General features: G+C 38.5%; 5 protein-coding genes across 5 annotated transcripts; 3 read left to right on the plus strand and 2 right to left on the minus strand.

Moving 5' to 3' along the window:
* Positions 1–12: 12 nt before the first annotated feature.
* Positions 13–2,127, plus strand: C9374_010551 (uncharacterized protein; the record flags this gene model as incomplete). The annotated part of the gene is made up of 1 exon (XM_044686108.1): positions 13–2,127. The coding sequence occupies one exon, from the start codon at positions 13–15 to the stop codon at positions 2,125–2,127; it is 2,115 nt and encodes a 704-aa protein (XP_044543981.1).
* Positions 2,128–2,206: 79 nt separating this feature from the next.
* C9374_010552 (uncharacterized protein) lies at positions 2,207–7,045 on the minus strand (the record flags this gene model as incomplete). The annotated part of the gene is made up of 1 exon (XM_044686109.1): positions 2,207–7,045. One exon carries the CDS (start codon positions 7,043–7,045, stop codon positions 2,207–2,209), a length of 4,839 nt encoding a protein of 1,612 aa, XP_044543982.1.
* Positions 7,046–7,245: 200 nt separating this feature from the next.
* On the plus strand, positions 7,246–8,447 carry C9374_010553 (uncharacterized protein; the record flags this gene model as incomplete). The annotated part of the gene is made up of 2 exons (XM_044686110.1): positions 7,246–7,733; positions 7,859–8,447. The coding sequence occupies 2 exons, from the start codon at positions 7,246–7,248 to the stop codon at positions 8,445–8,447; spliced, it is 1,077 nt and encodes a 358-aa protein (XP_044543983.1).
* Positions 8,448–8,637: 190 nt separating this feature from the next.
* On the minus strand, positions 8,638–9,518 carry C9374_010554 (uncharacterized protein; the record flags this gene model as incomplete). The annotated part of the gene is made up of 3 exons (XM_044686111.1): positions 8,638–8,904; positions 9,248–9,387; positions 9,509–9,518. 3 exons carry the CDS (start codon positions 9,516–9,518, stop codon positions 8,638–8,640), a joined length of 417 nt encoding a protein of 138 aa, XP_044543984.1.
* A 441-nt stretch (positions 9,519–9,959) lies between these two features.
* On the plus strand, positions 9,960–13,253 carry C9374_010555 (uncharacterized protein; the record flags this gene model as incomplete). The annotated part of the gene is made up of 1 exon (XM_044686112.1): positions 9,960–13,253. One exon carries the CDS (start codon positions 9,960–9,962, stop codon positions 13,251–13,253), a length of 3,294 nt encoding a protein of 1,097 aa, XP_044543985.1.
* Positions 13,254–13,259: the final 6 nt, after the last annotated feature.

Below are 13,259 nucleotides of genomic sequence, written 5' to 3' on the forward strand. Positions count from 1 at the left end.
ACTGATTGAAAAATGTCAGCTGCCACAAATTCCATCAAGGATTTAATATATTGTCCCATTACTAGGCGAATTATGAGCGATCCGGTCGTGACTGCTCTCGGAGATACCTTTGAAAGAGAAGCCATTGAAGAATGGTTACGGAATAGAGAAACCAATCCCACGACTGGCGAACCACTTCCCAACAAGCAATTGTCATTTAACAAAACTGTCAAACAAATGATTGATGTCTTTTTAGAAAATCATCCTGAATATCAATTGAATTTAGATGAACGATATGTTTCGCATGGAATAACAGAAAAATTGAGAGACGCCTTCGATTCCAATGATGTTTCTGCAATGAATTATTTATTATCGAATCATCCTTATTTACAATTGTATCAAGAATTTCAATGTTGTCCAATTATGGTAAAAGGAAATGCCAGTTATTTGGATGATGGAAATATTGCTCACGTATTGTGTGAATGCCCCAATACAGAATTGAAATCTTTCAAGGCATTGATGGAATCATTGCAACGACTCGAAGACAAGCATAAGGAAGAACGTCCCACTCTTGTCAACCATTTGATTTCGAAAACCATTTTTGGAAAAAACTCGAGAGGTTTCCAACCCATTCACACGGCTTGCTACTTTAACGAATGTGAACAAGTGTTTAAGGAACTCATTCAAATGCAAGATCAATATTCGACTCTATACTCTAAATGTAGTGTCTCTCTCCAACATGAAGAATTAGATCCTCGATGTCGAAAGAATGTCTATCTTTTAATGTTTAAACTCATCATTACAAGCACGCCAGCTCACAAGTTCGTCCCAGAAAAGGAAAAGGAATTGAATGACAAGTGCTTGGATTTCATTTTTGACAATTTGGGACTCAGTGGAGATCAATTGTTGAGAATTACTCATCAAGGAGTTTCCTTGATTAACTATGCAAGCAAGTACAATCGATTGCATATTTTGAAAAAGATGGTTGAAAAGTCAAATGTCAACCTCAATGAACATGTTGATACGTTTTATCACACTCCATTAACAAGTACAGTTTTAGGAGGAGCACTTGAAGTGGTCAGATATCTGGTCGAAGAAGCCAAAGTTGATGTCGAATTGTCAGATGTACCCTCATACCGAAAAGATTTTCCAACTGCTTTGCATTTGGCAGTGCTGAGAGGACATTTTGATATTGCCTTGTTTTTGATTTCACATGGAGCCAATATCAATGCCACTTGTAAAATGTCAACGGTCAATGGATCGAGCTCGAGTTCTTCTTGCTTGGAGCCATCAGATATTTGTGTGAATAGGGCATTGTTTGGATCGAACAAATTTATGGGTCAAGACTCATCGCCCTCTCTTGGAAGCTCATCCTCAACTAAGGAAGAAGAAGTACATAACATCATGACGCTGAGTTTATTGTTGTGTTCTGATAGAAATGACACTAGTAAGAGAGCTTTGGAATTTATTTCGCATTTGGTTTCGAAATATAGTTATGTACCAACTTTTCCTCAAAGTCAATCATCTTCCTCCAGTAGCTCCGTTTACTCTACTTCAACGGCTCCATTTTCTTCTCAACACAATTCCACTTTGAATGAACCCATTTGGTTTTGTATTCGAACCATTGCAAGCAAACCAGAAAGCGAACACATGTTTGAATGGGTATTGAATCAATTTTATTCAGACAAGCAGAAATTATTCATGCTGCGAGACAAGCAAAAGAATAATGCCTTACATTGGCTTGCTGCTTATGCCAGAGTTGAACATTTGGAAATGACCATTCTTCACTTGTCTCAAGTCGATGTAGATGTGCACGCAATGATGAATCAAAAGAATTTACAGGGAGACACTCCATTGCATGTTGCTTCTGCATTGGGTCGAAAGGATGTTTGTAAATTATTGATTGACTTGGGAGCAGATGTGAGAATTAGAAATACCAAGTTACAAGATGCTCTTTCTGCTGGGTTTGTGTGTAATGCAGTTCCAACACTCACTGCTTCGTATCGAATGAGTTTGTTGAAGGACTTGCGAAAATGTGTCGAGAATCGAGAGAGTGGTAGAACCATCTTGACCATGCAAGCAAAGATTCGAATGTTAGAAAAGAAATTGCAAGAGAATATGCCAAGTTCCTTAATGATTGATCCTTAAACAATAAATGGTACTATAAAACTCATCAACGTTCAAATTTGTTGAAAATCAAATGGTTGTTCGCTCGATCCTCAAGGGTTTATAATTGAGGCAAAATATCACATGATGGCAAATCAACAGTACCCGTAGAGATCATATAATTAGCTATTGCTTCACACACAATGAAAAAGAAATCCACTTTCAAAATTTTCTGTCGTGCTATGGCTTCAGACACACCCCACTGTTCTGTTGGATTCAAATCCTGTATTCTGTAGCCAGCAAAATTCAGAGCTCGATAGTATTCATCTTCTGCAGTGGTGATACAACGAAGGTCGAGTTCTCGCATAATCGAAGAAAGTATTGGAGCAATTTCTCCTCGCAAGCTATTCAACACGTGCATGCATCGAATTCTTGCAACAAAATGTGGAGTAGCTCCATCATCACCTGGTCTTCCATATCCAAATTCAGGACCAACTTTGGAATCTTCACATGCTTTCCACACTTTCAAATAAAAGTTTACAATATTGACGTTCCAATCTTCGTTAATAAATTTGCTGAAAAGCTCGACTCTTCTATCTTTTTTAGAATATCTAGATACAGATGCTAACAGAGCTAAAGCATATTCATCTACAAGTTTGTTTGTGCCATAAATGTGTTTCAAATGTTCGAAAATAAATTCTGGAATGGTGATATACCTCTTGTCTACATCTGACAAAAATGCAATTAATTTGCTCTTGTAAATCCCATACATGAACTTCAACAACCAAGGTAATGATTTCGTTCGTTCCTTCTCACGATTTTTAAGTTTGGTCATTAATTCCATCATTCTTTGATTTTTTGGTTTCAACTTGGCCTTATATTGCTCGACCTGATTCAATTTCCTGACCACACTAATGTTATACGGCCTGACATGCAAGTCGTCCGTACTTATACTCTCCCCAGAAAACATAGTTTCATCTGTTTGTACATAACTACTAATCAAGTCTGAGGCTTGCGTGGGAGCCACAGCCATATTTCTAGGTGACCTTTTATCATCATGCCTAATTTGTCTTGGAGTTCGTTTCGTAACTTCCCTTGGAAGCTCTTCTTTTGTGTATGTCCTTTCAATTCCAGTAGATTCTTCCAAAGGGTTATTGACATAGTCGTTCCTGGTATAATCAGTTCGATGTGCAGTGGTTTTCGTTGTTGCAGATTGATTGTTGTCAGTCACTGTCTTTCGAATATCTTTTGGCTTTTCATCAGTATTCAGAACCTTGGTTGTCCTTGCAGAAGGTAAAGGTTTGTTAGTACTTTGATTTTGATTGGTCACTCTATTTGATGAGCTCATTGATTCATTAACATCTTTATCAAGGTACTCATCTTCATGGAATTCATTGTCGTGATCTCTGGTGTAGTGAAACGAAGCATTTTCATCAACGCTAACGTTATTTCTGTTTGTAGCATGCTGTTCATGAGGCTGATCTGTTTTGTTTGTTTTTTGGCTTGATCTGTTGTTATTTGGTGTTTTTGGATCGTTCTTAGTTGTTGGTAATTGTTGTGATTTTCTTGTATCGCCATGTTGAGATGTTCTGGATGAGTTTGGAGACTTGGAGTGAATAGGTTCGTTGTTGTTCTTATTGACACGCATGGCGACTTCAATTGGTTTCTGGTCTTGAGAAGAATTAATTGGTGTTGATATTGGCTGCTCCGAGATGGATTCTTTTTGTTGCTCTGGATTGTTGTTTGGTGAAGGCTGATGCTCGTCATTGACACCAGGTTGATCAGTAGCGAGCGGTTGGAGATTGTTATTTTCTTGTGGCTTGACAATTTTGACCCTCTTCTTGTTTGTAATTTCTCGCTTACGTTGTTCTTCTTGCTCTTTTTTTCGTCGGTCCTCCTTGAGTTGATTCATTTCAGTTTGGATATCATTGCGTAAAATAATATCATTCTTCACACGTATTTCACTTTGAAGTTTTTCACTGTATGCTCTCTCATTGGCCAGCTCTTGCTTTAACTGCTTGATTTGCTCTTGTAAATTTGTTATCAGGTCTTCTTTTCGTTTGAGTAATTCTTGTGTATGAAAAGAAATTTGAGTATTATCTCGAGCGTCAAAGAAAACAACCTTCAATCTATCCTCAAGATCAAAAGGGACTAGCTTCACCTTAATTGGTCGTTTGCTTGGATCGAATTCAGTTTGAGTTCCATTCTCAACAAGAATAATTTTAGCTAAAAGGTCCTGATGTCTTTTTCCTACTCTCCGTATTTCTCCAAGTCTGCTGTTGATATCATAAACCAGGTTTAAAACATTTTGTGCAACGTTTTGAGAATCAGTGTCCATGCTGTTCAACCGATCCGTCTCTATCGTTGTTCGCAATTGATAACCAGATCCAAGGGTAGAAAAATAATTTGATAATTCTAACACGTTTGCAACTGTGTCCTTAATGTTAGTAAATAAAAGTTTCATCATTCTCATAAAGCTCTTCTCTTGCTGACTTGAATAATTTCCGTCAACAGAATTACCCTCTCCAGCTTTAGCTTTTTTTCGTCGTGGTGCATGATCTTTTCTATTATTTTGTTTTTCATGGTCGTTACCTTCCTCTCCAAAGAAATCCTCATCCAGTACTCCATAATCATTCACAAAATCTTCCCACTTCTTTTTGTTTTGAAGTAAATTCATCACCAAGTCATACTTGGGAAGTAGACTCAGCTTTTTTTGAAATTCCTCATTCTCTGCAACAACAGTGGCTGTTTTGTCCAGAATTTTCTCCAACTCTTGTTTCATTGATGCTTTCTCTTCATTTACATCTTTCACAATTTTTTCATATTGATCCACAACAATTTGGAGCTCATTTGATTTTTTTCGTTCTCCTTGCAATAGGGTTCTTGTAATTTCAAAAAATTCCTCAAAATATCGATGAATCCGTTGCAGAATGACACCTCTTTCGACGCAAGTTGCAAAAACTTGTCGTGAGACTTCAAACAAGCTATGTAAATGCACAATGAACGACTTGTTCATATTTTCCACGATAGATTTGTAATAATCTTCAGAGTTTTGATCTCGTTGCTTGTCTTCTTTTCTGGCCTTTTTTAACATGGCATCCATGGCCTTAGCTAGGAGATATACTTCCACCCGTTTTGAAGGATTAGCTGAGGGAAATACCAGTTTTTCCCAATAGTGTCCTTTTTCGTTGTAGTCAAATTTTCCTTCTTTGACTAGGCCTTCATAAATTGGTGAGTTTGAATATACATGGTATTCCTTTGGAACTCGACTTGGTGGTATGAGCTGTACAATTGCATTTACATTACTACTAGCCTTGTCTGCCATCTCTGTAATTACTCCCACATATGAGTCGTTATTAATTTCAAATGCAGATCTCAGTGCCTTTTTCAATTGTACATCACTGAGAAGGTTTGTCTTAATTGAAGCTGGTACTCCAGATTTCCTAAAGTTTGTAATATCTATATTTGTCATAAAATGTCGATCCGATAAATATTCAAGTTTTTGCAGAGTCTCTTGAGAAAGTTCTGGATTTAAGGCAACTCCGCTATTTACAAGTTCTTTGGCGGCTTTCGGATCAAGATCTAAAACTCTCTGGCCATTACTTTCGTCTGAAGATCCGATACGGGATTGAGTCTCTGCTGTTTTCTTTCTGTTGTTTGTACCATTGTGAGTACTTCGAGTTTTTATATTGGTGGCATTAGTGTTGGCAGTGGCAGTACTCTTTTTGGAAACTTGAGCTATTTTCACAGGACTTGTTGATCTGATGGTTGGAGAAGGATTTTTACGAGAGAAAGTATTGTCAATGGATGCTCCATCGAGAAGTAATGTTTTTACAATGGTTTGATTTGTGGTAGAAGTATTTGGTTGTGGCTGATGTTGTGAGTGCTGTTGAGGAGCAGATTGTTGGGTTACATTGAGTGATGGTGCCTTTAAGGATTCTATGGAGGATAGCAGCAATTCTTGCTCTTCTTTTTGGACCAGTGAATTATCAACGTTCTCTTGAACAATCTCTTGGTCGAGGGGATTAGGGTTATCTTGGCTGTGTTCTAGCTCTGTTGACTGTTGAGTCACTGTACCGTTGGCGGTTGAATTTGAATTTGGTCGTTTTGGAATGGGTGATATTGATCTTGCTGAGATAACAAGTGTAGGGCTATCTCTCCCAGTGCCTTCTTCTTCGTCCTCAAATTCTGCTGGAGTAGGTGTCACCGAAGGAATTAGTACAACGGCAGACAGCGTACTGGTGTTCATGATCGAAGTTTCTCCTCCCTCATTCCAGGCATGAATTGGAGGTGTGCGATAATTGTGGGTTTCCGAGTTGCCAACACAGTCACCAGGTACCTCAACGCAAGGACCCAGCACCCTAGTAATTACAGATGATATTTCGTGAGATGTTGCACCATTTTTCTCATGGGTACAACCAGTTTCCTTAGTATTGTTATCGAATGCCCACGGTAGTGTTGTGGTGCCTGCAGCCGTAGGTGAGCTTCCGTTACTACTTAATTGAATGGACGAAATATCGCTTGTTTCATCAATAATCTCGTCTCCATGAATTACATTTAAATTATGGTTGCACGAATCATTATTGGTCTCTTCTGACGAGTCTACAAACTCGGAATTCAGTTCAGAGAGAGAACCACTGGTGGCTGATCCTTTTGTTTGAATATTATTTTGCCTTTGGCTTATTTTGGAAGATTTGTTGCTTGTTTTTGATGGAACAATACTATTTTTCTTCCTACGTGGTATTATTTCATTGGTATGATTGGTTTGTTGCTGATCGTACTGATGATGTTCCGAAATGATATTCCTATTATTATTACTACCGTTGTTGCTGCTACTACTACAAGGCGTTGAAGCCCGACTACTGTTATTGCTGCTTCGTTCATCAACTCGCCGAAGAGTCGTAGATGCTGTTGGCGCCTTCTTGGCATAAATTGCCTGACCCAACGCCTTTTCTTGCATTTTTATTTGATCTTGGGAGATGCAGGCAAAAGATAACATGCAAGAGAGTGGTCCCAAGAAACTCATTCTAAAAGGAGAATAGCTTTGAAAGAGAGAGATTATTATTCCAAACAAAAGTATATGCCGGGATCGTTAACAATCAAAATTACTGCCATCAGCCAACAAAGAAAGATGGAAAGCAGCGAAGAACAACAAAAAATATGCTCGCTCGAAAGATTGTGTCATCATCAGCCACTGCTACTTGGTCTTCGCTTCTGTTGAAGAGAAGTTTGGGAAGTGGTGCTGGCCGTTTGATTCTTTCATCTTCGTCCTTCGGAAAGAAGAATGAACAAGTCTGCTCTAGGACGTATTCCACAAACAACAATATCATGTTCAATGCAGAAAATAATAATAATAATTACAACATCGGATCATCATCTGAAGCATCCTATCAATCCGTTGGTTCTGTTCAAAAATTGAAGAACAAAATTCTGGATACAGCAATTGATAAGTATGTGTTGAGTCATGGGTGGACCGTGGAATCCATTACACAGGCTGCAAAGGATTTTGGATTGAGTCCAATGGCTTCATCACAACTATTTGCAACAGGCTCAACAAGTCTCGGACCAGAAACAGAACTCATTCAATATTTTCTTACAAAATGTAATAGAGAGATGAGTACACAAATTCAACTCATGGACAAGACTGGGTAAGTTATATTTTGCTGAGGAGGATGACTTGGAATTTTTGTGATGAATTTTTTGTTATTAATGATTTTTCTTGGGTGTGAATGACTTGACATGTTTGACTTAACGAACGCTCAACACAAATCAGAATGGATATACCAACAATTATTAAGAAATCTATTCGTCTTAGACTTGAAATGGTAGCTCCATTTGTTAGAGCCGGTAAATGGACTGAAGCCATGTCAACATTCATTTTCGGTCCAAATCCTCTAGTTGACACTCCCACTCAGCTCTTTAATCAATTGACCGGATTCAAAACTTCTGGAACTACAAATGCTCTGGGTCCGGTAAATCAAGTTCAAGGGTTGAACGCTCTCTATAATGCCGCAATTTTAGTGGATGAAATTTGTCATATTGCTGGTATTCGTGATACTGATATTCAATGGTATATTAAGAGAGCTGGTGTTGGACTCGTCTACACTTCTTGTGAATTTTACATGCTCACAGATAATTCACCTGATTTTCAAGATACATGGAGCTTCCTTGACAGAAGAATGGATGAGCTGACAGTGTTGCAATCTGTCAATGAAGGTCTAACAAGTGCTGTGGGTGGTATTTTCGGAAGTGTATTGTCCGTGATTTCTGCTGCAGTCGCTCCACAACAAGCATCACCTGTCTCAACAAGTCCAACCACTCAAACACAACATGAAACAATGCCTTCACCAAACAAAAATTAAGCTTATCACTTGGCCTAAATAATGTTACAGTCTCAAGATTGTAGTCAATCACTCGAACAGTATTGTGTATTAAATCAATTACAGATGGTCATTTGTTTGAATTTTGAATAAAAAGGTTATGGCTCTAACGAGTTCAATATAAAAATTCACAACTAAATTATCAATTAAATTGTTTAATGTTGTTTCACACTCAGTAAGTTGAGCCTTCTGTTGGTTGTGGATTCTTTCTATTCTTTGGCGAGCTCATTTCTTTTCTCAAGGCTCCTAACACTGCAGCAATATCATAGGTATAGGTCCATTGATTTCCCAACATTGGGAATTCACTCAGAATAATGTCTCCGCTTGGGCCAACGCAGCTCATGTTCACTCGATTGAGAAATTTAACAATTGGTGCAACGTCAGGATAACGATCACCACATGTAATTCTAAGACTATAGATTCTTCCTTCAAAGGCAGTCTATTTGGCGTCAATACAAATATTCATTCGACATTGGATCACATTTGTGTGCATGTTGATTTTCAGGCAATCCAGATATTTTTCAAACAAAATCAAGATATAATCCAAAATTAAATTCGGCATGCCGATTTTAGATTACCACGAAATGTTTAAACGTTCCGTTGTTAAGTTTTGATAACAACAGAGTAGAATCCGTTGTTTTGAAATAAAAATCCACATGTTCATCATCCGAAATAAATATGACGATTATCACATAATAATTTAGAATATTTTGCGGTATTATGATCGCATGATCAAAATAATCAGATGATCAGTACAATATTAAACCACACACAACACATACACCAGGTGGACCAATAATTGTTCCGTTCCATTCTTTCAGCATGATATCATCCGAACTAACCAATCCGTAACTCACAGTTCCATCACCGAAACCTTTCTCACCCTTCTCCAATTCCTCTAAAAGACGAAAACTTCTTGGTACTATTAATTCAAATTTAACAAGGTGTTGTTTACGAGTTGTGTCATGAAAAAAAAGCAAGGTGTTAATTTCACGTCGAAGAAAAATTAGATGATCGAAGGTAACCCTTAACCAAGTACAAACCTTTGCTCATTTTTTGTGTGCTAAAATTGAATTTCTTCTTTGGATTGAAAACGATTTCGACAAGTACTAGCAAAGCCAAACACAAGATGAAAACATTCATTGAACTTTAATTAACCAACAGTAACAATCTAATAGATCATTAGTGCCCGTTTCTCGAGCTCAATGAAATGGGAACTCGGCAGCACTTGCCACTTCACCTTTCATCAATCCCAACAAGTCAAGCCACCCACAAAAAAATTGCTAAACTGTCAAACTCGAGTTTGCTTTCTCAGCTGCCACTCGCTCTTTTTTCTTCTTGCATGAATGTAACACCAACAACAATTCTTCGTAGTCATTACACCAACAATTTTAACAACAACTCTTGGTTCCACAAATTGAACATCTTCCTCGCGCGCATACCACTCTAACTCTTCATTGATCCCTTGAGTGTGTGTGAAGTAAACACACACAAATGTCTTCAACTCAAGGCCATGATGATCATGGTGCATCCACGACACCTAGTAATAGTAACAATGCACCTCCCAACAATAATAATAGTAGCAGTAGATTTATTCCCTTCTATATGAGAGACGATTTACCACAGAATCGTCAATCGAAATCTAAAGTCAATCAACGAAGAAGACGAAAAACCATTCAAGATGTACTCCAACAAAAGTCATCATTGCCTGCTTCTTCCAATTTGAATTCATCATCATTATCAACGACTTGTCATTCAGTATCATCATCCTCAACAACAACACCCACGACAAGTACTTCTACACCAACTAACATTCTGCCACGACAACCACTACCACCACCTCCTATTCAACCCTCGATTCATTCTCAGCATCATCATCCAGTTCAACAACAACAACTTCAACACCAGCCATCAACGCAATCACAACATTCACGAACGCAATCACACAGTATTTATCCACCCTCTCTAAGAGCTAGATATCCCTCTGTCTTGCAATCATATCCTCATTATGTTCAATTACCGACCAATCCTCTGCCTTTTCCTCCCTCACCCTATCATATACATCAATTCAAACAACAACAAGAGGACACAGCCATGAAACTTTCCTCATCGCCGTCTCCTATGGGCTCATCAACTGGTACTTCTCAAGGCTTACCTCTTTCAGAAATTTCCAACCGATTCGGAGGGTTGAGTGAGCAATACAAAAATTCTGCCTTGCAACGCTCTTCATCGGCCTCTTCCTTACTCTCGAAAAATGTCCTATCGAGCCATCAACATGTGCATCACAATGAGGAGAAATCCGTGAACCCAAATGTAATATCATCATCTTCATCATTCTTGCAACAAGATAGTAATGAGGAGCACTCTCATTCCGCAGCAGCAGGACACACAGAAGAACATATTCATCATGGAGTTGTTGGTGGTGGTGTTGTTGCAAATAGTGATACTTCAAAGAATCATCAAGAAACAACATTGGTACAACCAACAACAAACGATAAGCCGGTTCCAGTTGGCAGCAGCTTCAAATCAAGCATTGCTTCATTTCTGTCGAGTAATGGTTCTAAACAATCTCCACAAAGAAGTAATGCTCATACTAGTAACGCAAATACATTATTGATTCCTTCTTCCTCGGCTGTATCATCAACAACAAGTAGCGGTAAAGTTGGCACAGCTTCAGCATCGTCAAGTACCGCTGTTCATAAGCTGAAACGACTTCAACAACAAATTCGGTCATCCGATAAAGACCTTCATGCCATTAATTCATCAGCACAAGTATTAAATTATTTGAAAATGGTTCAGCAACAACAGCAAGCTTACATTCAACAGCGTTTAATGTTGCAATCGAGTTCCATACCAAATCTTAATGTATCTGTGAATCATATTAAGGATCAATTGTATTCTAACATCAATAATGCTAGTAGTAGTGGTATCTCTAGTGATAACAATGCAACAAGATCTTCCTCGTCCTACTTGCCCTCCACATTCATACCAAGTTATCAATTGGACCCTACTGTTGACATGATGATATCTAATTGGGAAAATCAAATTCGGCAAACGAAACAACGTCAAAGAATGCAACAACTGTATAGGAGACCAATTCCAAATCTTAGATTGCCTCCACATCAAGACCACAGCCAGTACATGATGGATTCTTCCTCGAGTGAAAGTAGTAGTGGTATGGGCTCACATTCCGATCGATCCGAAGCATGGATGAGTGCACGATTCGGAGCGAGTACTCTGAGCAGCAGCAGTCGAGTGAGTGCACGTTCGATGGGGATTTCTCCACTTAATTCACCAAGCTCATCATGTAGCATGAGCTTGAGTGATTGCACAGCCGCTGCAAATGCCACTGCTTATCACGAAAATGGTGGTGACTATATCATGATTTCTCCTCACCATCAACAACAACAACACTCTGCAAGATCCAACAGTAATAATAGTAGGCTCACTGCAGAACAATTATCTCCTGAGGACGAAGATGAAGACGGCGACACTTTAATGATCGATGACTCTTCACCTACTCTTGACAATAATAAGGACAGCAGCAGCAACAACCTATTACCCTCCATTTCAAAGCTTAATCTACCCATTAATCTTCCTCCCCTTAATTTATTATCCCTCTCAAACAAAAATTCTGCAAACAATAATTTAACAGACACAAGCATTAACAATAATTCCTTGTCAACTCAAACTGGCAGTAGCTCAGCAATGGAGGGAGTCAAGAGTTGTCCAACCACACCACACAGCCGAGAGAGTCAACATTCAGCTCGGTCCCTCGTGGAACATTCAGCATCCTCTTTAGGAATTCAACAATTATTTACAAATCCCTTCTCGACGTCTGGCAATAATACGACTACTTTCAACTTTGGCGGATCACAGTCTTCCACTAGTTTAGCTACAACCACTGTACAGCCCAATTCAATCTCACTTAATACTTCTTCATCTCCTTTACATCATCAACATGCCTCTATGAGTAGTGGCAGTAGTAATTATAGTTACATTCCTGAAGGATTTGTTACACACAGAACACACCAACAGCATCACTTTTCCAGGAACACAAAGCAAATTCATCATCAAATTCACTCGTCTCAACACATGTCCTCTTCGAGATCAAGAGAGAATCATTTAGTGAATGCTGAAAGTGTGATTAACAATAATTCTGCTTCTATCTGCCCGTCACCTAAAAGGTCATCAAGTCAATATCTTCCCTATACTCATCTAACAAGTCCCAGATCGTCAAAGAAAAAGAAGGTACAGGAATCATCTGAACCAGCAACCATTTCTGATCCAAGTGATGTTCTTGGAATTGATTTTATTCCTGATGAGTCTTCGAATTCTGCTCAGCCAAACGAAGATATTCAACAACGAATGAGCATGCAATTGTTTCAAGCAATCTTTAGACATACTCCCCTACCTATGTTTATTTTAAACTCTAAAGGAAAATTCATGTCTGTGAATCACGCATTTATATCCATGTTAGGATATGAGAGTGAAGCATGTTTTACTGACAAGAATGCCTTAGAATTTGTTTATTCTGAAACAGACAGTATCTCACTCATGACACAAATTCAAAAGAGTGCTATTGAGGGAGGTATTCACCACAATAATGCCAGTGGAAGTAGTCTTGTATCTCCTCAACAACATTTTAAGATGAGCTTGAAAGATTCAAATGGATCATTGATACAAGCAGAAAACACAATTTATGTTCTTCGTGACGTCATGTATGGATCTGGAGAGTTTTTTGTTTTCACTGTAACCAGCTATCAATCAATTGCCGATGGGCAATAATAAATT

Source organism: Naegleria lovaniensis (genome assembly GCF_003324165.1).
Source record: "Naegleria lovaniensis strain ATCC 30569 chromosome Unknown tig043, whole genome shotgun sequence".
NCBI lineage: Eukaryota > Heterolobosea > Eutetramitea > Acrasida > Naegleriidae > Naegleria > Naegleria lovaniensis.